Source organism: Paramacrobiotus metropolitanus, unplaced genomic scaffold, assembly GCF_019649055.1.
Source record: "Paramacrobiotus metropolitanus isolate TYO unplaced genomic scaffold, Prichtersi_v1.0 Parri_scaffold0000068, whole genome shotgun sequence".
NCBI lineage: Eukaryota > Metazoa > Tardigrada > Eutardigrada > Parachela > Macrobiotidae > Paramacrobiotus > Paramacrobiotus metropolitanus.
The window spans coordinates 52072-74160 of NW_026570288.1; the positions used below are offsets into that span (position 1 = coordinate 52072).

The following is a 22089-nucleotide window of genomic DNA, read 5'->3' on the forward strand; positions in this document are numbered from 1 at the left end:
CAAGATCCTAGAGACGGTGAAAACCGAAATGCCAGAATATTTTCCGTTTTTTCATCAGTGCTACGGTAAGCCAACCTCCTTGGCTTTTGGGGAGCACATTATTCAGTCAGAAGAAGGACTTCACCAGGGCGACCCATCAGCACCCCTGCTCTACAGCCTCGTTACGTTACCTATATCAAAAGCTTTGAAATCCACATTAAAGGTGTCATTTCTTGATGATGTCACTTTTGGAGGAGAGTTCGACGTGGTGTGTGAAGACATCGACACTGTCCGGGCGATGTCAGCTGAAGTGGGACTGCAACTCAACGAGGACAAATGTGAGTATTACATCTGTGGAGGAAACCCAGAACAGCGCGCGCAGACCGAAGCAGCTTTCGTTCAGCGATACCCAAGCATGAAGCGCCTCACCGAGCAAGATGTCATCCTCCTTGGTGCAGGGATTACACGTGAATCGGTCGGCCCACTTTTGGAAGAGAAAGTCGATATGGTAAACAAGATGATATCTCGTTTGCCACTTTTGCCATCCCATCAGGCACTCTTTCTCTTGAAGAATTGCCTGTCTGTCCCTAAACTGATGCACATTTTACGAACTAGCGAAGCCTTTAGTTTTCCGGAAATCCTAACGAAGTTCGACTCTACTGTGCGCAAGAGTCTGGAAAGAATTGTCAACGTGAGCATTACTGACGAAATCTGGGAACAAGCATCCTTGCCTGTCCGGGTGGGCGGTTTGGGCATCAGACGCACCGAACGACTAGCAGCTTCGGCATTCCTTGCCTCGGTCAATTCGGTACGCTCGCTGGTGCCATATATGACAGACCTGTACAGCGAAGCATATGCGACATGTGCGGAAAAAGCTTGGAAATCAATGGGGCCCGCGGAATTCCCCGATGAAAATTTGCGTGCTTCGCAGCGTGCTTGGGACATCCCGGTCGTCCTTTACCAGAAAGAAGCAGTATTACGTCAAACTGATTCCGTTAACCAGAAAGCCCGGCTGTTAGCTGTGTCTCAGCCTGAGTCTGGGTTGTGGCTAAATGCAGTCCCAGTGGCGAGCCTCGGCACTATGTTGTCGAATACCGAAGTAAGGATATCCATTGCGCAGCGCATCGGCGCCCCAGTATGCGTCGAACACCGGTGCAAATGCGGCAGCACTGTTGATAAATGGGGATATCACGGCTTAGGATGCAAGCACCTGAAAGCGAAAATTTCCCGCCATAACGAAATCAGAGATGTGATCCACCGCGCCTGTGGGTCAGCCAGTATCCCTTCCGTTCTCGAGCCACCAGGCCTTTACCGCGATACCCAGAAAAGGCCAGATGGCATGACCTCGGTTCCCTTCAGTCAAGGAAAATCCTGGGTGTGGGATGTCACCTGCACGGATACCATGGCCACCAGCTACATCGCCAAGACATCCCAGGAAGCCGGCGCTGCCGCCACCATGGCGGAGGCGAAGAAAAACCACAAGCACGGATATTTACGCGATAATTTCAATTTCTCTGCTTTGGTTTTTGAAACAATGGGTGTGTGGGGTAAAGAATCGAAATGTAAGATGTCTATACTCGGTAAGATGCTTTTTGAGAGGACACAGGAGAAACGGTCCACTCAGTTTCTGAAGCAGAGAATCAGTGTTGCTTTAATGCGAGGTAATGCTGCTTGTGTTCAGGAAACGTTTTGTATCGGTCTGAAGTCTGGTGAAACCGCCTTTCCAGAAGGTACATACTGTACCTATATCGAACAGTGAGAAATTACCTGCATTTCCAGGCTGTCCAGATACTTTATCAAATTACTCGTTTTTTTTGCTATAAGTTAATAATCTGATTAAACGTAAACTGGGATAAAGGATGCCGAGAAGCGTAGAAATCTGGCCTACTCGCTTTAAATGCACTTATACCACAAAAGTATAATGTATGCGTTTGAATCCGGAACTTAAAATTTTTAATTTGAAAATTTCACTTTAAATACACCAACGTTTACACTGCTTTTATTTCAGGATGTACAAATTTAAATTAATGCCCGTACTAATCTTGTCTGTCTGTAGTACAGTATGTATGTAATACTACGTATTCATCTGCGATAACACATCCTCGGTACATGAAATTTTAGAAATATTGGAAAAAAGTACTTCAGTTAAAACAGGTTTAGATAAGCAGCAAAATTAGGCAAGTTTAATGACAGTTAAGAACTTAAGGTAACCATAATGTTAACATTGCGGAGATCTCTCTGTAAACCACCATTTAACACAATGCAACAATTGTTTGCATGCACCGGAAGATGCAGTACAAGTACAACTGTACTATATAAGTATTGCACTGGATTAGGATGTTACAGCTTACAGGGAATAAAAAGAAGTTTTACGTGCCAGTTTAACTCCACCCAAGCGTTTGATTTCGAATCTCCATGAACCGGGATGAACGCTACAAAAACGTCTTGGCGAGAATCTTGCAGAACATTCCTGAACCCTCGGCCGAACAACAGACGTGGAAGCAAACAGGGGTGCATTCGAAATTCAGTCGTTTACCAGGTAACTGCTGTGCGTGTTATTAGGTTCACCAGGCAGTATCGTAGTAGTGACGATAATTTGATACCGTTTATAAAATAATTATTCTTATTCTTGGTTTTTGTCCAGAATTCATGATTCAGTTTTATGGTATTATCATACGACCAACGTCTCTTCCAGTTGTGCATTTATTTCCGATTCCCAGTACTGGTTCAGCGTGGGAATCACTGTACGACAACTGCATTTGTGTGCATCTACGTCATTCCCCTTCATATTATTTTCGCTTCTGTTTTGGATGGACTTCACAATCACCCACACCTGCATCGGTATGTGGAAAAAAAACTTAAGGTTGTATTACAAGGCTTTGTTGCCTGTTGGTGCCGTAAGCGTGATTCGAGCAATAAATATGTTTGACTGCTCAATGTGCAACAGCTGGCAAGCAGTTTTATGCATTTCTTAATTCTGTTTAGTATTTCATTATTATTTTTCCCAGTTATATTAAGGAAATCGCATTTCGCATTGTATGATTTGTATCCTATAAGTTTCTGTACTATTACAAAAAATTGTGCAGCCGTTCCGAATAACTGTGAACATAGAAATTTTCTCTTTCTATGTATAATTTTACTGCCGAAGCCAAGCACTCTTCGTCGACCAGGGTATTAGTTGCAGTTTTTATGGGCATAACTGATAATCGAAACTGCGGCCACTAAACTGAATTTGGCGCTTACAGACGTTTGAGGCGACAAATCCTAAACGGTTGTCGTGATAAAGAGTTATTCTAATTAATGGTATCTTCTAGTTTTACATTTCAGCTGTGCGTATTTGGCGAAAATTTAAGTGAGCTACAGAGTACTGTAAAAATTAAAATTAGTGCGCAGTCGCCACAACATATATCTATCAGGGAATCGAAGGGTGCTTACCGTTTGCTGAAGACGGGACGTAACGTGTCTTCAGCATCCTGATTTCATCAGACGTATAAAACCCGTTTGATGCTCAGAACCATAAATATTGATCACCAAAAAGGTGCTTTCTATCAGGATGAGGCGTAGTTAGTACATTATCCGTTGCTTGCTGTGTACAGAAGATACGGCAGGCATGTACTCGTATTATTAATTTTTATAGTTTATGTAAAACTTAGGTGCTGCTTTTCTTTATGTGCTGTATTTACAACAAAATATTCTCATTTAATTTCTCTCATTTTACGTCGCTCAAATGCCAGATGTACAGTATACAACTTTATTATTTAATACGCTACACATACATACGCTTTTATGAAGAAACACAATATTTTGTTTTTGTTGATTTCCCGTTTGTAAGTAAAGCCAACACCGTCCGAAAAGACGAAAAAACTACTCTCAGTTCTATGCTTCATACGACTAATTGAAGGAAGTAAACACTTTTTGCGTCCAGGATGTACAACTGCTTAACCATGTGGATGCTTTTGACGTGGATTGCCGGTGTTGCAGCCATTGGGCTCTTCCAGCGAGTGCAGGCTAAAAGTGATTTACCGCCACCCGATTTCTTTCCGCCTGGTTAGAGGATTATCTGTATGATCTGTTTATATTAAACTAACTTATAACGACATTTTGTTGGTTCGAACCCAGGAAATGGCAAGAACACAGCTGGAAGACCTTCGGTCGAGACGCACAATGTCCCTGCCGGTTTTCCCGCTGCCTTCACGTGTAAGCAGCAGGATGTTACAAATGTAACGGTGTCCTGGCTGCATAACACTACCAAGATTATGGATGCGACGCAGGACAAGAATACGCGATACGCTGTGAAAACGGAACCAGGAACGTCCACCTTCACTATCGACCACGTTCAGGTCAGAGATCAAGGCACGGTTACGTGCCAGGTGCTGAGTGGGGCCGGTCTTGTCGAAGGCACGGTGACCTTTGAAGTCAGCAAAATCGGTAAGTTAACGTGCTATTTACAGTTGTTATGCATTATGCTAATACTGCTTGATTTGTAGCCATTGAAGTTAACCAGCGTAATGTTAGCGATGAAATCGCCTACATCCTTGACACAACTATTACAGCGACGTACACCTGTGCAATTAAGTATGCACCGAAAGACGCCAAATTGAGCTGGTATGATAAAGAAACCGAATTGAACTCGACAACCTGCAAGGGTGAGAATTACTGGGAAACTGTTTGTTCCATGTAGAGTAAAAAATCTTGAATTTCTTATTATATTTTATCTCCATATTACAGACGGACAATGCGAGGTTATAAGCTATCCTGAATCTGAGGATGTCAAGAAAGCCATCGTTATGTATTCAGCCGTGAAATTCGTTCCCAAAGATGGCTTGCGTTGCAAACTAATCAATAGTACTGGTGGCACCGCGCAACAGTCAGGCGTTATCAAACAGATAACTTTTAATAGTAAGTGATAATTTTCCATATCTGTTAAATGTGTAGTACTGTACATTGGCGCCCCTTGTCATTTCTAGTTGGGCGTGATAAAAGAAATGTTGCGCAATACTAATAGTTATTGCAAACTTTATGGCTTAAAAAAGCCGAGATATTTTTTATATGTTGACTATGTGTTGATTAATCACATAAATAAGACTTATGTGATTAATGAAGACGTAGTCATAACTCATAAGGCATGTAGTGCCGTGTACGTAAGCGGACAGTCCCTTTATTTTACTGTCTTCCGCGTACAAATACTTATGATTATCGATAATCGCTCGATTTAATATGCCATGCTCTTCTGCAACTTGCATAGCGATTATTTTACTTGTTTGTGGAAATCGGTTGTTTATAGTTTAAAATGTGTTTTGCAGGGAAGCCAAAGTTTTGCGGGATGCATGTGACAAATAAACACATTCTGGTGGAGAGCGGTGAAATGGTCACTATTACATGTGTTGCCTGCATAGACCCCAAGTACGCATCCAAGCTGCTTCTGTACATCAACAACACGAAGGTTGCCGAATCCGACAGCTGTGTGGGAGACCAGCGGCTAGTGCTGACGTACCCATTCGTTGCTCATCCAGAAAACAACACCGCTCGAGTCGAGTGTAAAATCGTTAACGAAACCCACGGGGAACTGGAACCATCCGCCAAACTGCCACTCCGCGTACTGTGTAAGTGGCCATATTTTTTTACTGAATTTATTTAAAGCCGCACATCAGTGACATCACGCACTCGCACCCGTACGAGAGATCTGCTTTGGTTTGACCTGTGTTTTTGGAAAATTTTCTAGAAATCTGCTGACTAACTAATTCGAGTTATATTTTTCACGACAACCTCTTAGCTAAAGATTTTAAATTGGTAAAATTTCAGCTACTTCCGGTGCGTGACGTAACTACAGCCGCCCGTTTTGGCCGAGTAATACGCTTTCTGGTTTGAAGTTTTTGAAAATTACCCTTCCTTTGATTTTCCTTGTGGCGCTTGGGATTTGCTGCCATAGTTTCATAGAAAAATTAACGAAAAAGTAAAATGAATTATTTTAAGCTGTAATTCAGTAAACGTGTGAGGAATAGGAGCCTGGAGATTTTCAGAAACCCGGCGATGAGCAAGTTTTTGGTTGTGCGTTTTAGTATTATTTTTTTTAAAAACGGGCCGTTGAAACGGGAAATGGGATGGGATGGAAGGAAATGGGTCTGATCCAAAAATTATGGGATCTGGAAAAAGGAAACATGTGCAACCTTTGGTAACGAATATCATCTTCTTTAATAACTATTATTGGTAGTTGGTCCCGACGACGGATCGGTTATAGTGACTGCGCCAGCCACCGTCTCGCCCAACCAAAAGTTTGAAGTCCGCTGTCATTCCGGAAATAAGTATCGCATGCTATGGCTTCACTGGTTTGCGATTCCTGGAAAGTCGTATGGAACATACACCACTCACACTGAACCTGGTACGTTGATGTCCTCTGTGCATGAACCGTTCCTGCTTGTACAGGCCTTTTACAGGCGTTTATTAATTTAAAGCACATTTCTGATGGTTAGGGGAAACGATGCAATACGGCAGCATTTGGGTAACACCCGAAGCCGGAGCCACCTCAATCAACATTACTTGCATGACCAGGAAGCCGCACAACGGTCAGATCGTTCAGGCAAATGCCGTGGTTTATGTGAACGCCGAAAGCGCCGCCGACGAGACTGGGGCGGAGAGTAGCGCCAACATCCAGCCGGCTGAGCTTACCGGTTCGTTGCCGCGGACGAGCCAACCTGTGGATCATGACGAACATGATGCCGTCTTCGTTGGCGTTGGATCGGTTGCTGCGGCCGCGGGCGTGGTAGGATTACTGATGGTGGTGTTTGTGGGTTATCCATCGCACATCCGGGCATTCCACGAAAGCGACCTTGCGAGCCATCTGGTGCGTTACCGTCGCAACTAGCTGATTACTTCATAAAGTTAAGTGAAATTAATTTCACTTAATATCGGTTTCAAGTTACGTATTTCTGGTTACGTACCACGCATTCGAAGACTTGTTTGGTGCACGAATTTGGTACCATGTACCGGGCCACTTCCCTTAAAAATAAAAATTATGAAGTTGACGATCGTACGATACTAGCTATTTTCTTGTAGTGTCCCTTGATCGGAAGAACCTCACGTTAGCCATCCGGCGAACAATCCTCAGTTCGCATACCGCCGCAAAATTCTTTCAAGAAAGTACCCTCTTTATTATGTAGCTTATGCTTTACTCGTTATTTTTTGGTTATGAATTATGATAATACTGCCTGCGCGAAGCTCTCGTGGAAAAGCCGCGCCTGCGTACGTATGTGCAAGCACTACTACTACTAAAGTAATTATTACTTAAGTATGATTCATGTAGAAAACTGGAACGGCAGAATGCGGGCCAGCGTTTTTCCAGTATAGCCATGCCAAAGTTATTCAGTAAATAAATTCTTGATCAGCTGCTTGAATTTAAACTGGTGTAAACATTTCGAGAAGAACGTTGTTAACGTAATCAGAATACAAAATGAAACTTTCTGTTACAGACATTCGCAGCTGCAGTTCCCAACCAGGTGCCACCGGCTGCGGCTACAGTAAAGATAGGATTATACATGTTTTAGGAAAATAAGGAAAACAAATACTGGAAAAGGCCTGTAGACAACTGCTCATTTTCGCGCTGTATATACCCTGTGGCTGTAACACCTGCTTTTGCGCGCCCGCAAACACCGTTGCCGCACTGTTTACGGCACTGTTTACGGCCAAAACGAAGTGAAAAATTGCAGAAAAAGGGTTTGAACAATTAGTAGGTCATCTGGCTACAACATGTTGTTAAAAGTAATGCCACAAAAGCTTCAGTTTTATCTATACACATAATTATGCACTTACTACCACATACACACACATAGTCACTGACATCACCTTTGGACGGCCAAAACGGAGCGTGAGGTTTAATAAGGTAGTTTGCACAGCGTCGATCGAGAGTTTTAAAGCGCTGTATGGAACTTCGCCGAAAGAAAAATTGGCGAAGTTCGTTACAGCGAAACAAAAATCCCACATGGGTTTCTGAAAAAACGGATGTTCTTTTTCCGAAAAATCAAGTAATCAAGACTTTGTGGTGACATCCATTGGTACAACCGTACAATCATTACAATTCTCGGAGAAGCGTCTACGCTGTACAGAGAAATGACAACGGAAACAGCATCTCCTCGAACAAATCGCTTTTATTTCAATGAAAATAAATGCTAAAATCACATCAAATGCAAAATCTAAAGGAGAAAGGGCATAAAAACATCTCCATGCTGAAAGTACTGACGTTGTCACTTGTCAGTACCGATGCTGGCACTCGACTGAACTGGCATGATGAAGCACGCGGTTTATCCGTGTGCTGAGTGGCCAAAAAGGAGGCGTGGCTATCCGCCGTATCCTGTGCTCTATGCACGGCACTCTGACACAATGGATGTCACCACAATGTTTCGATGACCACAGAGTCTTGGTGACTAAAGTCTTAACTGGATGCTAGAGGCTTCCATAACTGCTAATTTTCCGCTACAGTACCTATAGTGGAGCGTTTGATGGCTGCATACGTGCTTGAGTGATTTTAATAATAATATCTCACATAAAATAACAATGAAATAAAAACTACGGATTTCATGTGGTGGCGCCTCGAGTAAAATGACTATTCTAGGTACTAACTTTTCGGTTACTTATTAAGTTTTTTTAATGGAGAGGACGAGAGCAAAATTTTTAATTTTGCTTTCGCCTCGTGCACGCCATATTCTACTGAGCTTGCAACGCGCCGAAGATTTTCATGAGCTTCCTCTGATGTAGTAGTCAGCAAATACCACAATAACCCTGGAGTTTTCGAAATATTTTACCGACATACGTTTCCACACTGCCAACCAACTATTTTACATATTCTAACGTTTCACTCTGCCGTGATTTTTTGCATACACAATGCACGTAGTGCCGTACCGTACATAATCGGAATCAAGGAGACTCAGCTTAGCACGTATTCGCAAATCAGTTGCATTTCCGCTAAATGACTTCGTATGCGATTGATCTTAAAGTTAAATACACCGACAGATACAGACCTGTAGAAGATTTATGATAATTCTATATGTAGTGGCGTTTCGAATGAATATGTACCGCAAAAAAATCCTTTCAAAATAAAAAGGCATCGCAACATGTTTTAAGATGCGTTAAATTTTTATACGCGACACTAACTGAGCAATAATATGCTAGGCTATAAACACCTATAATTCATGCAGCCCTAAACAGTGATTTGGCTTCTCCTTTCGCTTATCAAGCTGATATAAGAGAACTTCCTGATTTTCCCGTGCAAGTCAATTTCCGGTGTCCGCTTATTTACCAAAACCAGCCAGGCTCCATTTTTTCTTTGTTGCCAGCACACTGAATGCGAATAACCACGGATCAAATATCGCCTGTATGGAGTACATCGTCATGGCCACTGATAGCACATTTTCCGGTATCCATTTCCCCGAATATTTAATCGTACCGAAGCTAACAATACCCGGTGTCCAAAAGATGAAACAGCTGACGGCCGTCAAAGACAACACCAAAAACGGTTTACTCGCTTCTTTCCGGGTGTTCTGTCGGTCACTTGCACCGGATTCGTTTCCTGACGTATAGACTGCGTTCTTCCGGTGTCGTTTCCATCGGTTGATACATAAATGCACATACGCCACGATGATGAACATCAATGTCAGCGCATGCAGCGCGAAATCGAAATGGCTCCACAGGATTTGTTTCATGTAGTCCACGTGGCAACCGTGCTCCAGATAATCAATGGAATAGTACAGCGCGTCGAGGACACATCCGGGCAATTCGATCAAATGAGCGAAGAGCACCGCGGCGAAACAGATCAACAGCGCCACTTTTCGGTTGTGATGTTGCCGGTACGAGATGGGAGAATGCACTGCCCACAGCCGGTTGACGGAGATGCTGACGTGAATGCAGATCTGCGAAGCCGAACCGACACTGGTCAAGTAATTATGCAGGTCGCACAACGGTTTGCCCATCCACCATCTCCCGTGAACATTGCTCAGCAGATCCATCATGGGCGAAAACTGATAGATGGCGTTGCACACGGCGAGTGCCACCACGTACATGGTGAACGGAGTCAGCAAGGATTTGCGCAGAAACACTTCTACTAACAGACCAACGTTGGACGAGAATGACAGCAGCACCACAATGGTTTGACCAATCAGGTGCGAACTCCATTTCACTGTTAGCGCACTCTGATTTGCAGCAGTGAAAGTATGATTCGCAAGGCCAAGAAGGGAGGTGTTAAGGTCAACCCTGGTTAAAGAATGCACGGTGCCATTTGAATCCATAGCCAACCGGAAAACATGCGTTGAAATGTTTGATGATGTGGATGCGTAAGAAAATGATGCCCGAGTGCTGAAAACATGTGTTTAAGAACCGGACATGTAATACAGGGCAAAATGGGTGACAGCGAATGCCCAGGGCACGAAATCACACGACAAGCGATTGTAAGAAATGTTTCAAAAGGTTATGCAATGCGTACGGCACTAAGCTTTCCCTGCTAATCTGATTAAATGCCAACGAATAAACAATTCCAGCATATTTTCCAAGGCTACAGCATTTTAATCACCATAAGTTTGGTTTTTCTACCGGATTATGTGCCAGGTTAATCTTTGCTGCAGCGACTGGTTTTCTGGAACTGCTCAATAAACTGTAGAATACCCAACAAGATATTACGCCGGACCTACCCCTCACCCGATGCGATGCATATTAAACTGACCTTTTAGGTATGATAGTAATCCTTTTGATTACACAGTAAGCAAAACATCTTTGCAGATGTGCGGCCTTTTCTAATCCGCGCAACTTTGGTTTTTCAACCAGATTAACTGGTTCGACTGCTATGGAAATGATCAGCTGAAATTCGGCCTTTACAGCTGCTGATTATTCTGCAGGTTTCGGCCTGTACAGTTATATACATGCAGTGACGTTTAAATAAGCAGCAGTTTAGAGGCGATATTTGGAATATGATGCATCTGGATGAAAAGAACGAAGACTGTAATACTACCGCTCGATTCTCTGCGGATTGCGTAAGCAGTTTAAAACACACCGGCATAATTCTTGTTCAAGCGCAGATTTTTTCCGAATAAGTTGCCAGACGTGACACGTAACGCGCTACAGCAGTATTTGTCGTTAAGCATGGATGAACCTTGCTAAATAAATTCAGTAACCAATAGTGTCCTGAGTACCACGCAAGGTACTGTTACTAACGGTCACCAGACGATTTGTTTCTCGCGGGGATTTAGTCGAGCAGTGGCAGAACAATTAAAAGCGGTTGCAAACTCCTCCATGTTAGACATCACACCATTGATTCTCCACTCCGGTGGGGAGTGAACGTTGGTCAGCAGGGATACCCTTTCATCCTCCGGGCGCATTTTGAAACAGAAAACCTACGTTGACCAAGAAAAGCCGCTCAAACATCGTGCTAGATGTAAAGACTGTGACGTAAACCACGTACAAAATCAAAATGCTAAAACAATTATGCAGAAACCTGAGCACCTACTTGTGCTGCTGACAGGAAGAACAACTGATCTGGTGAATACTTTTCCAGTCCTTTGACTACTACTTCACCATGTTTTAGCCGCTCCAGATGGCGAAGATATCCCTTTAACAATAACTGTCATATACAACTGAGCGCTGGCAGCACCACTGCGACAAGCGTGCGTTGCACCGAATATTACGAAACACCGAATATTTTGTAACACTTAATGAATACATATTACGAATACATATGGTGTAAATTCATTGGCTGATACTGTGCTTCTAAAGATAAATTTACTGCATTTCGTCATATTTTTTTGCACATGATTTATGTGGCTTACTTTATAAGCAGCGCGCATGCCCCCGTTATCCGAAATATTTTCCTCCAGGGTGAGGCGCCCATTAATTTTGCCTGCCCTTGTGGTGTAGTTGTTATACTGCGCCATGATACCATCGCTTTTGACTTTGAACGCAGCTCTTGCCTGGTCGGTGGCCCATGATCGTGGAAAACCGCGATAGTCGTACAGCACACCAGTACTGTCGAAGCCATGGGTAAATTCGTGTCCAATGATCAGTCCTATGGCGCCATAATTATAGTACGGTGGACTATCGGGGTCGAAAAATGGTGGCTGGAGAACGGCTGCGTTGATGACTGTAATTGAACGATTTGATAAGGCATGAATGACGTATATTACTACGTACTACCCACTTATATACAATTATTCTTTGTGACCTTTAACCCCCTTCAAATTCTTCATAATGGTGTTCCGCTTACTAATGCAGTTCCTGTCAATAGAATAATAGGCACTCGGGGAACTGATGTCCAGTTCATGAAATCTGCCGAACGCCCCGCAGCCCACAATGGACGGTCGTACAAGACGGTGCAGGTCATGAGATCGCTTGTTCTTCTCGATTTGCATCATGGAAAGAGCGTAGCTCTCTTGAATAACTATCTAACAAAGTGCAGAAATATATGACATCAGGTGGACTGTAGACATGCCATTGGAAAGGCACAAGCTACTTGCATTTTCGTATTCGGCGTCGATTAAAGTAGTGTTGGAAGCCATGAATTCGGGATAAGCGATCATTCTCTGTGCATTATCAAGCTTCCTTAACGCTGCTTCGTGTGTGCTGGTATCCATCCAACTGGCCGACGTCAACAATAATCTAAAGGATGCCTCAATATCGTCCACCATAACCGTGGCCTGAAAAAAAGAAAAAGCAGTTAATATTACAGTGTAGCACTTCACGGTAAGACAGATAATGTTGATACGTACCAGACCTGGGCAGTTAATTTTAACTATTTAACTTAACGCGAGTTTTTTTCGAGTTAACGAGTTATAACTTAACTTTGAAGCTTAACTCGCCAGGACGAAAACTTAACTCTAGCGCAACTCAAAGATAATATAGCGCAACTCGAGTTTAACGTAACTCTGCGGGTTTCGGTTGAAAGCAAAAATGAAACTAAAATATAGAAAATATCAGAAAAAAGGCATTTTAACCGTGGATCGCATAAACTGCCATAATTACAAAAGTATGTGTGTACAAAATTTCTCGAGCCGACGTACACTACGACCGCCCAAGGCTTTGTCTAGATGAATATGCATCGGGGAGTCCATGCTGACAGGGAGTGTGGTCGTACAATTTGAGCTCAATTAACAGCGTGCAGAGAACGTAATTTTTTGCGCAGCAAAATTTTGCCAACGCGAGGACAAATCATGTTCCGCCCCAAAATAACACGGGAATTGATCGTCTGTGCGTCTTCGCTACCTGCACATTAGGGAAGCGTAATAACGCGGTCAACACTGTCAAACAGCTACACTAACTTCGGTAGCCATGTGAAGCGAAATGATAGTAAAAAAGTTCATCGTTGCCGGCGCTCGGCCCTAAAAAGCCAGGGTCAAAAAGTGGGAGGAATTTTGAGAGGGAGGAGTTTTTGTGTGGTTAAAAAGAGGGAGAAATTTTGTCAGATAAGGACTTTTCTTATGTTTGATTTTTTCTTGAGGGAGAGAGAAAATAATAAGAACAAAAAACACAAGAATGTTTTCTTGTGTTTCATTCTTTTGTTTCTTTCTTATTCTTTCTTATGTTTCATTTATATTTTATCTTCTTCCCTCAAGAAAAATGCGTCTCTTGCTCTCTCCCTCAGGAGAAACATGAAAAACAAACATAAGAAAATGCATGAACTTTCCAAATCAGTTTTAAGAAAAAAATTAATAATGGTCTGTCTCAAATCTGGTGAAAGTGATATCGGCATGCATAAAAGACTACTTGAAATTGATTAATAAAATTATGATTTTTTTTTAATTAGAAGTTAACTCCAGTTAACTCTAGTTATTGCGGCTGACTTAACTCGTAGCGTAACTCGAGAGCTGCGATTAACTCTTAACTCTAACTATGAGCCGAAATCTCATAACTGCCCAGGTCTGATACGTACCTTTGGCTTCATATCTTTTGGTATAATATTCCGCACATACAGTGCTCCCATCGCTAAGGGCATTGCGCCGGTTACAATCCCCAAACAGCGTTCTTCAGCGGTTGGGTCGTCTCTGACCTTTTGGCCTCTGGCAGAAGCTTTCTGATTAAACTCCGCCAGTTTGTGCCGGTAATCTTTGGACAAGTGCCTCAACGCAGTCACAATCGCTCGCCAACCAAAGTAATTCGCCATACGCCTTAATCCGTTTTCCCCTTGCTGCTCCAGCTCTACAAGCTTTTTATCCAGAGTTCGCCAGAATTTCGGATAGTCTGCAATGACAGTTGTGTTGCCGTGGATTTTCTCCGTTATTCCAGCTTCAGCAAAATAAGCCTGGACGTAAGCTGTGAGGTTTCTTAAAAGGGATGAGTTAAACTGGTGTCTTTCTTGAAGCCTTGTTAAGGTCATCTTTGTGGAATTATCGCTGTCACCGGGAAGATACGGTCCATACTCTTTGCTTTCCCACTGTAATAACAGATTTCTAGTACATAAAACATACCGGCAAAGATACTCGGGGTTACCCTTGTCAAAGGTCGTTGAATTGCCGCAATATCCAAAAGATCTGGTGAGACGGCATTCAGATCGACCGGCAGTTTCTTCTCCCGGAGCAGCAGCTCGGTAACGTTGAACATGAGTTCAAAGTAACTTTTAGTGTACAGTTTGTCTTCAATATCGCGCATCAGCAGATCACCCATCAGATCGCCGACACCCAACATTGACGGCGCCTCAATGTGGATGTAATTGGTCAAGGGATTTTCCGGGTCGTGTTTGATAGAAATGTCGAAGAACGTGTCGGTTCCCACGATCAGACTGTTGACTGAAGCGCTAAAGACGTCGAACTTTGAGGAATTCCAGTTGGGTGTAACGATAGGCCAACCGCCAATATGCTGGTCAAAAAAATCCAGCAACGGCTTCGCTCGTAATCTGTCGAACTCGTCTGCGGATGATTGCATTGTGGTATAGCATATTCATATTTCACAATAGCACAAGATCGCTTTATTTTACCTTCGTTTGTACATTGCTTATATAACTGCTTTAGCTTGACTTCCGACGATGATGCGTCTTTTGATAAGTTACTGAGCAGCTCTAGAATAAGAACGGCGACTTTAAGTATGATAGTGAATGTAAGTTATCTCGATTTGTTCAGCAGGGAACAATTACCTTGGCCAACGCGTTTGACAAGTTTTGTCACAGAATGGAATTCACTTATAACAGTCTCGTTATCCGGGATTTCGTATTTTTCACCCATTCTCCACATGCATATTCGTAAAAGTTTTCGCATGGATCGGCACTGCTGTTAATGCGGCTTAGGATCTTGTCGGCTAACAGAAACGTTTTAGGTTAAATGTTGCACTAAAACGGCACAAAGTCTCGACATACTTGAAGCTTTAGTTTCAGACACATCGTATTAATCCGACAGCCGCTGACCGGGTTATCGAAACGTTACACTATATGCGGTTTACGGGCTTGCTTACCAACTTTTCTGCAAGTCGCTGTATCGCAAACCGTATCGTTTGCGGTGTGCGGCGAATTTTGCGGAGTGCCAGAATCTAAACACATATGGCCGAACGCAACAGTAACAGTTAAAAGGGTAAATGTACAAGCTTGTCCCGTAATTTCCATCGCATCAGAACAGCGAACATTACAAATTTACGTGTTGCGCGTAAATCCGTACTACGGCGCGCCACGCCACACTATTTAAACACGTAACATGCATTTGGCTGGCTGGTGGCTTGGTACACGCCATATAATTCAATGAGAATAACAGTAACTGCCTGGCGTAAGGTGGCTAAGAAACAGTCGGTGTGGTAATGGACAATCTAACTACGGAGCGGATTTAGGCAAGCAGATAAGCGTAGCGACGTGGCCATCGTTTCAAGCGCAAATTTCGCGCTAGCTGTACCTTTACGATGGAAATTAGGGGACAAGCTTGTAGACCAGTATCATTATGGGGTTTCTTGATGAGCATTACCGTAACTGTTGCTCGACGTGCTCAGCTTGTAGTAAAGTGGTGCATTTCCGCTGAGAACACGGTCCTCTGGATACATAGCTGCGTGGACTGGCTGATTAGGAAAGTCATTGCCGGTGATGGGAGTAAACGTTACAGCTTCGTGATGAATAGCAGCCTTGACCACAGCCAGGTAACCAAGGAAGCTCACGGCTTCGATAAACTGTACTGTCGCAATTAAATGCATTAAATTTTGTTTCTCATAATCGTATCTATGTACAGATATAACGCTTTACACAAATCTATCTGCCACTTTAAAACAAAAACAAAGCTCTGGAATTATTTTATTACGTGTCACTACGGTTATGCTTTAAATTACAAGTAGAGATTTTCTGTTGCTTGTAACTCATAAGCGTTCTTTTAAGCATCGAAAAAAGTTCCCGCTGTACAGCCACAGGTAGCGATACATACAGTACGTATCGTTACATACAGTACACTTTGTACAATACAATACATGCATCTTTAAAACCATGATGATACTATCGCACAATTTATTATCACTGTGTAAATCGCTCATCCATTCTGTAGGACTCTCGAAATCTCCGAAACGAACTCATTCAGTTGTGGGCTGCTGCTGGTCAACGTACAAAGTGCAACTGTGAACAAATTAGTAATATCGTATTGTGAGCAAAATAAAAAATTCAGCAAATAAATCCAATCCACTTAAATGTTCCATCGGAGTACATCGGAGTATATAACTACAGCAATACTATAATTATTAGTACTGCTGTAGTATTGCTGTTATAAGATGTGTATTTTGCCTTCAAATTAGCCGAGCGAGAATGATGTTGTGTATTTTTGTTATTGTTACTTCTGTAATACGCGATGATCTTTCAGTGTGGCGCCTATTATGCGCAATAAAGCCATACCTATGTATAAAAAAAATTATTATGACTACGTTCATTGGCAGATCAGGCAGTTGTGTTTTGTGCATTGACGTAGTATAAAACTGAAGAACATACGCAGATTTGGCGGCTTAAGGCGGGGTACAAGCAGAATTTTAACCTGCATCTTCAGCCGTACGAAATTTATGGTAAATTATTCTGGATCGGCAATATGATATTCATCCCCACTTTACTGTTTAATTTACAGAATTCTGTTAACGCATGATCAGCATGATCAGTTAAAGATAAATGGTGGATAGTTCAATAAAAACTGTGCTAAAGGAGTACTCGTAGTAAAATTTTAAGAGTGACTCAGTCAAGGAAGCTGTAATGCGTAAGTATTACAATACTGTACATATAATATATGCACAATAATGTAAACTAAGTACAAACTGATTAAAACAAAAATCCATAGCAAAAACACTTCCTCTACTCTATCTTGATCAGGGATTGTACCCATCACACAAACTGCGTTAGCAAAATTATTTGAATTGTGTTTTTTTCGCAAAGAGTGATACACCATCGCAAGCGAATCCCTATCACCACACACTTTGTTTATCTCGAGGATTCATTCGGGCAGAGGTCGAACAGTTAAATGCAGCAGCAAACTCCCGCATGTTCGACATCATTCCATTGATTCTCCATTTCGGTGGGGAATGCCGGTTGGTAAATAAGGGAATATGTTCCTCTCCCGGCCGTGTTTTGTAACAAAACGCCTGTGTTGGCAAATGGTTGTACCGATTCCCGCGGAATTTACTGGAATTGCTTTAAGAACACAGGAGCATTTACCTGCGCCGTAGAGAGGAAGAAGAGTTGATCCGGCGAATAGTTCTCTAGCTCTTTAATGACGTCTTCACCATACGGCAGTCTCTCCAAATGGCGACGATACGCCTGGTAACCGGCATAACGAAGTTTCAGCAGTCAGTGACATTTTACGATTAGCTTCACGAATACGTCAGTTTTCATACTTCGTAAGCAGCGCGGATGCCTCCGTTGTCCGCAATATTTTCACTCAAAGTCTCCTCCCCGTTCACTTTCCCCGCAGGCGTGGTATAGTTGTTATACTGCTCTACAATACCTGCGTTCTTAACGTTGAATGCCGCTGTCGCCGTGGCGGTTGCCCATGAGCGTAAAAACCCGCGTTCATCAAACTGCAAACCATGGCCGCTGACGCTATGGGTGAACTCGTGTCCAATGATAAATCCTATTACACCGTAACTGTAATAATGTGGAGCATGGGGATGGAAGAATGGTGGCTTTAGAATGCCCGAATCAATTTCTATAAACAAACGGTTCCATAATACATCATGCTTAACATTTCTCAGATAATTTAATAAATTTAGTTGGATAGAATCGGTAATAATACGCGGTGCTGATAGTCCCTTACTCATGCAGTTCGTGTTTTTGAAGTAGTATGCAGTAGGGAGAGTGATGTCCTGTTCAGAAAGTTGGCCATAACCAAGCGCGCCACAGCGAAAAATGGTTGCTGTACCAAACGATGAAGTTCGCGAAATCGCCTGCTTTTCTCGATTTGCATCATGGAGTGGGCGTAGTTGTCTTTAATAACGATCTGAATAGCAACTAGTGTTGTGCTACTAAATAAAATTAAATAACGGCCATTTACTTAGTAAAAGTCCGCCTAATATTAAAAGTGTAGTAAATAGTAAGGTTTTGGAAACAAAGTAAGTAAAAGTAAGTAAATGTGCTGCCGGAATAGTAAAAAGTAAGTAAATATTAAGGTTCAGCGTTGAATAAATAAAAATCATTTACTAAATTATTTACTGATTTGTTTTATCAGCGTTACGTAAAATTGGCGTGGCAGGAGCCACCACTCGCTGGTAAAGTGAGAGTGCGCAGTAGTCGGCTGCCAGCCTGCCGCCCTCAAAAGCAGCAATATTTACTGTTCAGTATGCACCTGTACTGTATAGCTCGATTAATGCATAAGAAATTCATCTGCACTATTTTCAGTAGTCTGTTGCGCTCTGAAACTAGGGCAATTCGAAACTGCTAATGCTAAATTATATTTATTTAGTAAATTTACTTTAATTTAGTAAGTAAATGTCCTTGGAAAAATTGAAATAGTAAGTAAAAGTAAGTAAAAGTCCCGAAAAATTTTGAATAGTACGTAAAAATAAGTAAACTTCCAAAAGCAGATAGTAAAAATAAGTATATTGGCAAGGACTTTTACTACCCAACACTAATAGCAACCCAACAAAAGTCGATAATTTGTATTGCGGGTTCAGTTGGAATTAATGTTTTGGAATCGCTAATGGAAATTCTGGTACTTGCGCTTTCGTATTCGGCGTCGATCAATGAAATGTTGGAGGCCATGAATTGTGGATAAGCGATAATCTTCTGCATTCTAGCGAGTTTCCGCTGCGCTGCTTCCTGCGTGCTAGCATCCATCCAGCTGGAGGAAGCTAATAGTAATTTAAATTCAGCCTCAACGCCGTCCACGATGGCCGTGACCTGAGCGAAGGCTGTAGTAATGCATAGTGTCTAAATGAGGTCACGTATGATAGATAAACGCACCTGCGTCTTTAAATCGTTTGGTACAACTTCCCGTACGTAGAGTGCTCCCATCGCTAACGGCATCGCGTTGGCCACGACATCCACGCAGCGCTCTTCAGCCGTTAAATTGTTTCTATTCTTTTGGCCTTTGACTGAAACTGCTTGAACGAAACCAGCCAGTTTTTGCCGGTACTTCTTAGATAAATGATCCACTGATGCTTCTATCACTCGCCAACCGATGTAATTCGCCAGGCGTTTTAATCCTTGCTCACCTTGTTTGTCGAGTTCATCAAGAATGTTATCCAATACTTGCCAAAATTTTGGATTTGCTGCAATAACGGTGGTGTTATCGTCGATCTGTTCTGTTAATCCGACTTCTGCGCAATATGCCTTGATGTACGATGTCATATTTTTCAAAAGCCAAGATTTGAACTGATGTGCTTCTCCAAACGTCGCCAAGGTCGTTTTTGTAAAGTAAACATGGGCTGTTTTCCGCTACAGGAACAAATATACAAGGCGTTGATCGTTCTTATGAAACCCGATTTCTGTACTACTGCACCTGGTATAGCTCTTTTTCAAGTATTACAATGTCTTCCATGCCCGAATGAACGTTTGATGCGATTCCCAATAAACCGTCGACTTCAGTGAAATTCAGCTCCCATATCACCAATGCAGTTACATTATAAAAAAAATTTAAATAATGTTCTCTGTAAACCACATCGTAAATATCGTGCATCTTCCGGGCCTCAAGATAGATAATACTGGTCTGGGGGTCTTCGAGGTCAGCTTTGATGGAGATGTTGAAGAAACTGACAGTTCCCACAGCCAGGCTGTTGACTAATGCGCGGAAGACACTGAATCTGGAGGAGTTCCAGTTTGCTGTCACTAGAGGCCACCCACCCATGTGCAGATCCAAGAAATCTAGCACTGGTCTTGCTCGTAGTTCGTTAGTTTGATCTGTCGATGATCACATTATGTTCAGCAATGAACTGATACTATGCGTCGTAAGAAGAGTATTTACTGTACCTTCATTTGAGCACTGTTTGTAGAGCTGTTTCAGTTTGACTTCCGAAGAGGACGCGCTTCTTGAGGAGTTCTTTAGCAGCTCTGAAATTAGACCCATGAATAAGTATACAAACATGTACAGTATATGCATAGGTGACCTCAAATTGTCGCATGGAAGATTACTCGTACCCTTGTTAACTTGTTTAGCAAGTTTCTCCATAAGATAAAATTGGCTGACGGCTTTTTCTGTATCAAAAATTTCCTGCGAGTCAATCCATTGTCCACAGGCATATGTGTAGAAGTCCTCACAAGGATCGGCACTGACGTTAATACTCATTAGAATCTTGGCGCCTAGTGAGAATTGTGGAAAGGTGCATTAGGTGTAACGCGAAACAAATGTCTTGCATTCCACGAGCATTGATTGGAATATTACCGATTTCTCTGCATGTCGCTGTATCGCATACCCTCTCGTTCTTGGTGTATGATGAAGTTTGCGGAGAAACGGTTGCATCTACAACAAAGAACCCGATAAACGTAATTTTTTTACATTAGTGAAATACGTATCCTTGATGTTCTAACTTCTAAGCGATTAGCGTACTATTGCTGCCTCTGTTCGACGTCCTGATTTTTGTGTCGGTAAAAAACGGGGCTTTCCCGTTGAGAGTACGGTTGTCTTTTAAGACATGTACAGACGCAGCGTGCGTCTGATGAGGGTTATCTTTGTTTATTATGGGAGTAAACGTTGCAGGTTCGTGATGAATGGCAGCCTTCGCTACTGTTAAGATTCCAACGAACCTCAGAGTTTCAAAAAACTGTATTGCCGCAATCGGATGCATTTGTGATAAATTTGTTGTTATTCTGGGCAAGTGCTGCTGTATTTACCATTTAGTACCTACAGCAACACGCGAAAACTTTAACGATTTCACTCTACAGATACTTATCAAAGCGTTTGCTTGGAGATAACATCTGGATACCGTAGGAAGATATTTAGGTTGTAAAAGATATCTGCCCATAATATGCATTGACAAATTTTCTCACTGTACGAGCATCTGGGTGCAACCGTATATCTGTGCGTACCAAGTTTCCGCCTTAATCTAAATACAACACAAAATTCATTAAAATTTTTAGTTGAACTATTTCACAATTATTCCTAATCCTTCATATCCTTATCCTTATGTCCTTCGTCCTTATTATTCCTTCATATTTGTTATTACAAATCTTAAACTAGAACGGATCGCTAATCGACTTAATGTACGAATTAAGTACCAAACCAGTCGAATAGGTGTAGGTTTTCCATAAGAAGATGATCGAGTTTGGTCAAAATCCAGGCGTTGTAACTGGGCTATGAAGCAGTATTAGCGAGCACCACCTGCGTGTTGGTGATCACTGGAAAAGGGAATTGCAGTTTTTCCAAATTCCGTCTAAAGCATGAAAAAGTTCCTTGATCCTAAGAATACTGAAAAAACTGCGTTTGAAATTAGATCCTCTTATGCAGCAGGTGACGCATGGGTGGTTAACGTTTTGTCTATCTGTGATTATCGGAGCTGGGCAAAGCTCTGCTTGTGTGCTCGGCAAAGGTTTCAGTGGTTACTTAAAGTAACCATTACTGCCATAGGGTTTACAAGCGACATTTCGTTTCACTTATTGCGTAGCAGCAAAAATTTGCTGTGCCACAACCTGTATCGCAACCGCTACATTGAGTGATATTAAATTTGTTGGCGCGGCACTTGGGAGTCGGAAAATTCTGGACGGGCAAATTTATGGCA

General features: G+C 42.3%; 5 protein-coding genes across 7 annotated transcripts; 1 reads left to right on the forward strand and 4 right to left on the reverse strand.

Annotated features, from left to right (window-relative positions):
- Nucleotides 1–2524: 2524 nt before the first annotated feature.
- Nucleotides 2525–7387, forward strand: LOC129594444 (uncharacterized). Its single transcript, XM_055491145.1, has 9 exons — nt 2525–2820; nt 3905–4026; nt 4099–4407; nt 4467–4625; nt 4708–4878; nt 5283–5582; nt 6191–6358; nt 6450–6820; nt 7033–7387. The coding sequence occupies exons 1-9, from the start codon at nt 2642–2644 to the stop codon at nt 7060–7062; spliced, it is 1809 nt and encodes a 602-aa protein (XP_055347120.1). The 5' UTR covers nt 2525–2641; the 3' UTR covers nt 7063–7387.
- Nucleotides 7388–9260: 1873 nt separating this feature from the next.
- Nucleotides 9261–10028, reverse strand: LOC129594450 (tyramine receptor Ser-2-like). Its single transcript, XM_055491150.1, has one exon. The coding sequence runs from the start codon at nt 10026–10028 to the stop codon at nt 9261–9263; it is 768 nt and encodes a 255-aa protein (XP_055347125.1).
- Nucleotides 10029–11015: 987 nt separating this feature from the next.
- Nucleotides 11016–16301, reverse strand: LOC129594513 (neprilysin-11-like). Of its 3 annotated transcripts, none has more exons than XM_055491215.1 (11): nt 15888–16301; nt 15391–15465; nt 15077–15237; nt 14921–15001; nt 14437–14852; nt 13997–14380; nt 12468–12647; nt 12218–12395; nt 11784–12094; nt 11465–11566; nt 11016–11351 (listed from the first exon to the last, which is right to left on the reverse strand). In XM_055491215.1, the coding sequence occupies exons 3-11, from the start codon at nt 15195–15197 to the stop codon at nt 11175–11177; spliced, it is 1950 nt and encodes a 649-aa protein (XP_055347190.1). In that variant the 5' UTR covers nt 15198–15237; nt 15391–15465; nt 15888–16301; the 3' UTR covers nt 11016–11174. The 3 variants fall into 3 exon arrangements, with proteins under 3 accessions (XP_055347190.1, XP_055347188.1, XP_055347189.1); XM_055491213.1 differs by having other exon boundaries at nt 13880–14380; XM_055491214.1 differs by having other exon boundaries at nt 12218–12391; nt 12464–12647; nt 13880–14380.
- A 703-nt stretch (nt 16302–17004) lies between these two features.
- LOC129594451 (endothelin-converting enzyme 1-like) lies at nt 17005–18198 on the reverse strand. Its single transcript, XM_055491152.1, has 4 exons — nt 18195–18198; nt 17776–18086; nt 17597–17698; nt 17005–17523 (listed from the first exon to the last, which is right to left on the reverse strand). Exons 1-4 carry the CDS (start codon nt 18196–18198, stop codon nt 17347–17349), a joined length of 594 nt encoding a protein of 197 aa, XP_055347127.1. The 3' UTR covers nt 17005–17346.
- A 66-nt stretch (nt 18199–18264) lies between these two features.
- On the reverse strand, nt 18265–21176 carry LOC129594514 (endothelin-converting enzyme 1-like). The gene is made up of 8 exons (XM_055491216.1): nt 20922–21176; nt 20757–20834; nt 20513–20674; nt 20345–20425; nt 19878–20275; nt 19340–19813; nt 19093–19276; nt 18265–18377 (listed from the first exon to the last, which is right to left on the reverse strand). The coding sequence occupies exons 1-8, from the start codon at nt 21157–21159 to the stop codon at nt 18367–18369; spliced, it is 1626 nt and encodes a 541-aa protein (XP_055347191.1). The 5' UTR covers nt 21160–21176; the 3' UTR covers nt 18265–18366.
- Nucleotides 21177–22089: the final 913 nt, after the last annotated feature.

What these genes read in the sequence shown, in the direction of transcription:
- LOC129594451 (XM_055491152.1), bottom strand. An exon ending in GCATCCGCGCTGCTTACGAA is followed by an intron (nt 17,699 to 17,775) that starts GTATGAAAACTG and finishes GCCGGTTACCAG; the next exon opens with GCGTATCGTCGCCATTTGGA. An exon ending in TCTTCCTCTCTACGGCGCAG is followed by an intron (nt 17,524 to 17,596) that starts GTAAATGCTCCT and finishes TTGCCAACACAG; the next exon opens with GCGTTTTGTTACAAAACACG.
- LOC129594514 (XM_055491216.1), bottom strand. Translation starts at nt 21,159, where the DNA reads ATGCATCCGATTGCGGCAATACAGTTTTTTGAAACTCTGAGGTTCGTT. An exon ending in AGCGACATGCAGAGAAATCG is followed by an intron (nt 20,675 to 20,756) that starts GTAATATTCCAA and finishes AATTCTCACTAG; the next exon opens with GCGCCAAGATTCTAATGAGT. An exon ending in CAAACAGTGCTCAAATGAAG is followed by an intron (nt 20,276 to 20,344) that starts GTACAGTAAATA and finishes GATCATCGACAG; the next exon opens with ATCAAACTAACGAACTACGA.
- LOC129594444 (XM_055491145.1), top strand. Translation starts at nt 2,642, where the DNA reads ATGGTATTATCATACGACCAACGTCTCTTCCAGTTGTGCATTTATTTC. An exon ending in ACCCGATTTCTTTCCGCCTG is followed by an intron (nt 4,027 to 4,098) that starts GTTAGAGGATTA and finishes GTTCGAACCCAG; the next exon opens with GAAATGGCAAGAACACAGCT. An exon ending in CTTTGAAGTCAGCAAAATCG is followed by an intron (nt 4,408 to 4,466) that starts GTAAGTTAACGT and finishes CTTGATTTGTAG; the next exon opens with CCATTGAAGTTAACCAGCGT.
- LOC129594513 (XM_055491213.1), bottom strand. Translation starts at nt 15,197, where the DNA reads ATGCGAAAACTTTTACGAATATGCATGTGGAGAATGGGTGAAAAATAC. An exon ending in TAAGCAATGTACAAACGAAG is followed by an intron (nt 14,853 to 14,920) that starts GTAAAATAAAGC and finishes AATCATCCGCAG; the next exon opens with ACGAGTTCGACAGATTACGA. An exon ending in TCTTCCTGTCAGCAGCACAA is followed by an intron (nt 11,352 to 11,464) that starts GTAGGTGCTCAG and finishes TGGTCAACGTAG; the next exon opens with GTTTTCTGTTTCAAAATGCG.
- LOC129594450 (XM_055491150.1), bottom strand. Translation starts at nt 10,028, where the DNA reads ATGTACGTGGTGGCACTCGCCGTGTGCAACGCCATCTATCAGTTTTCG.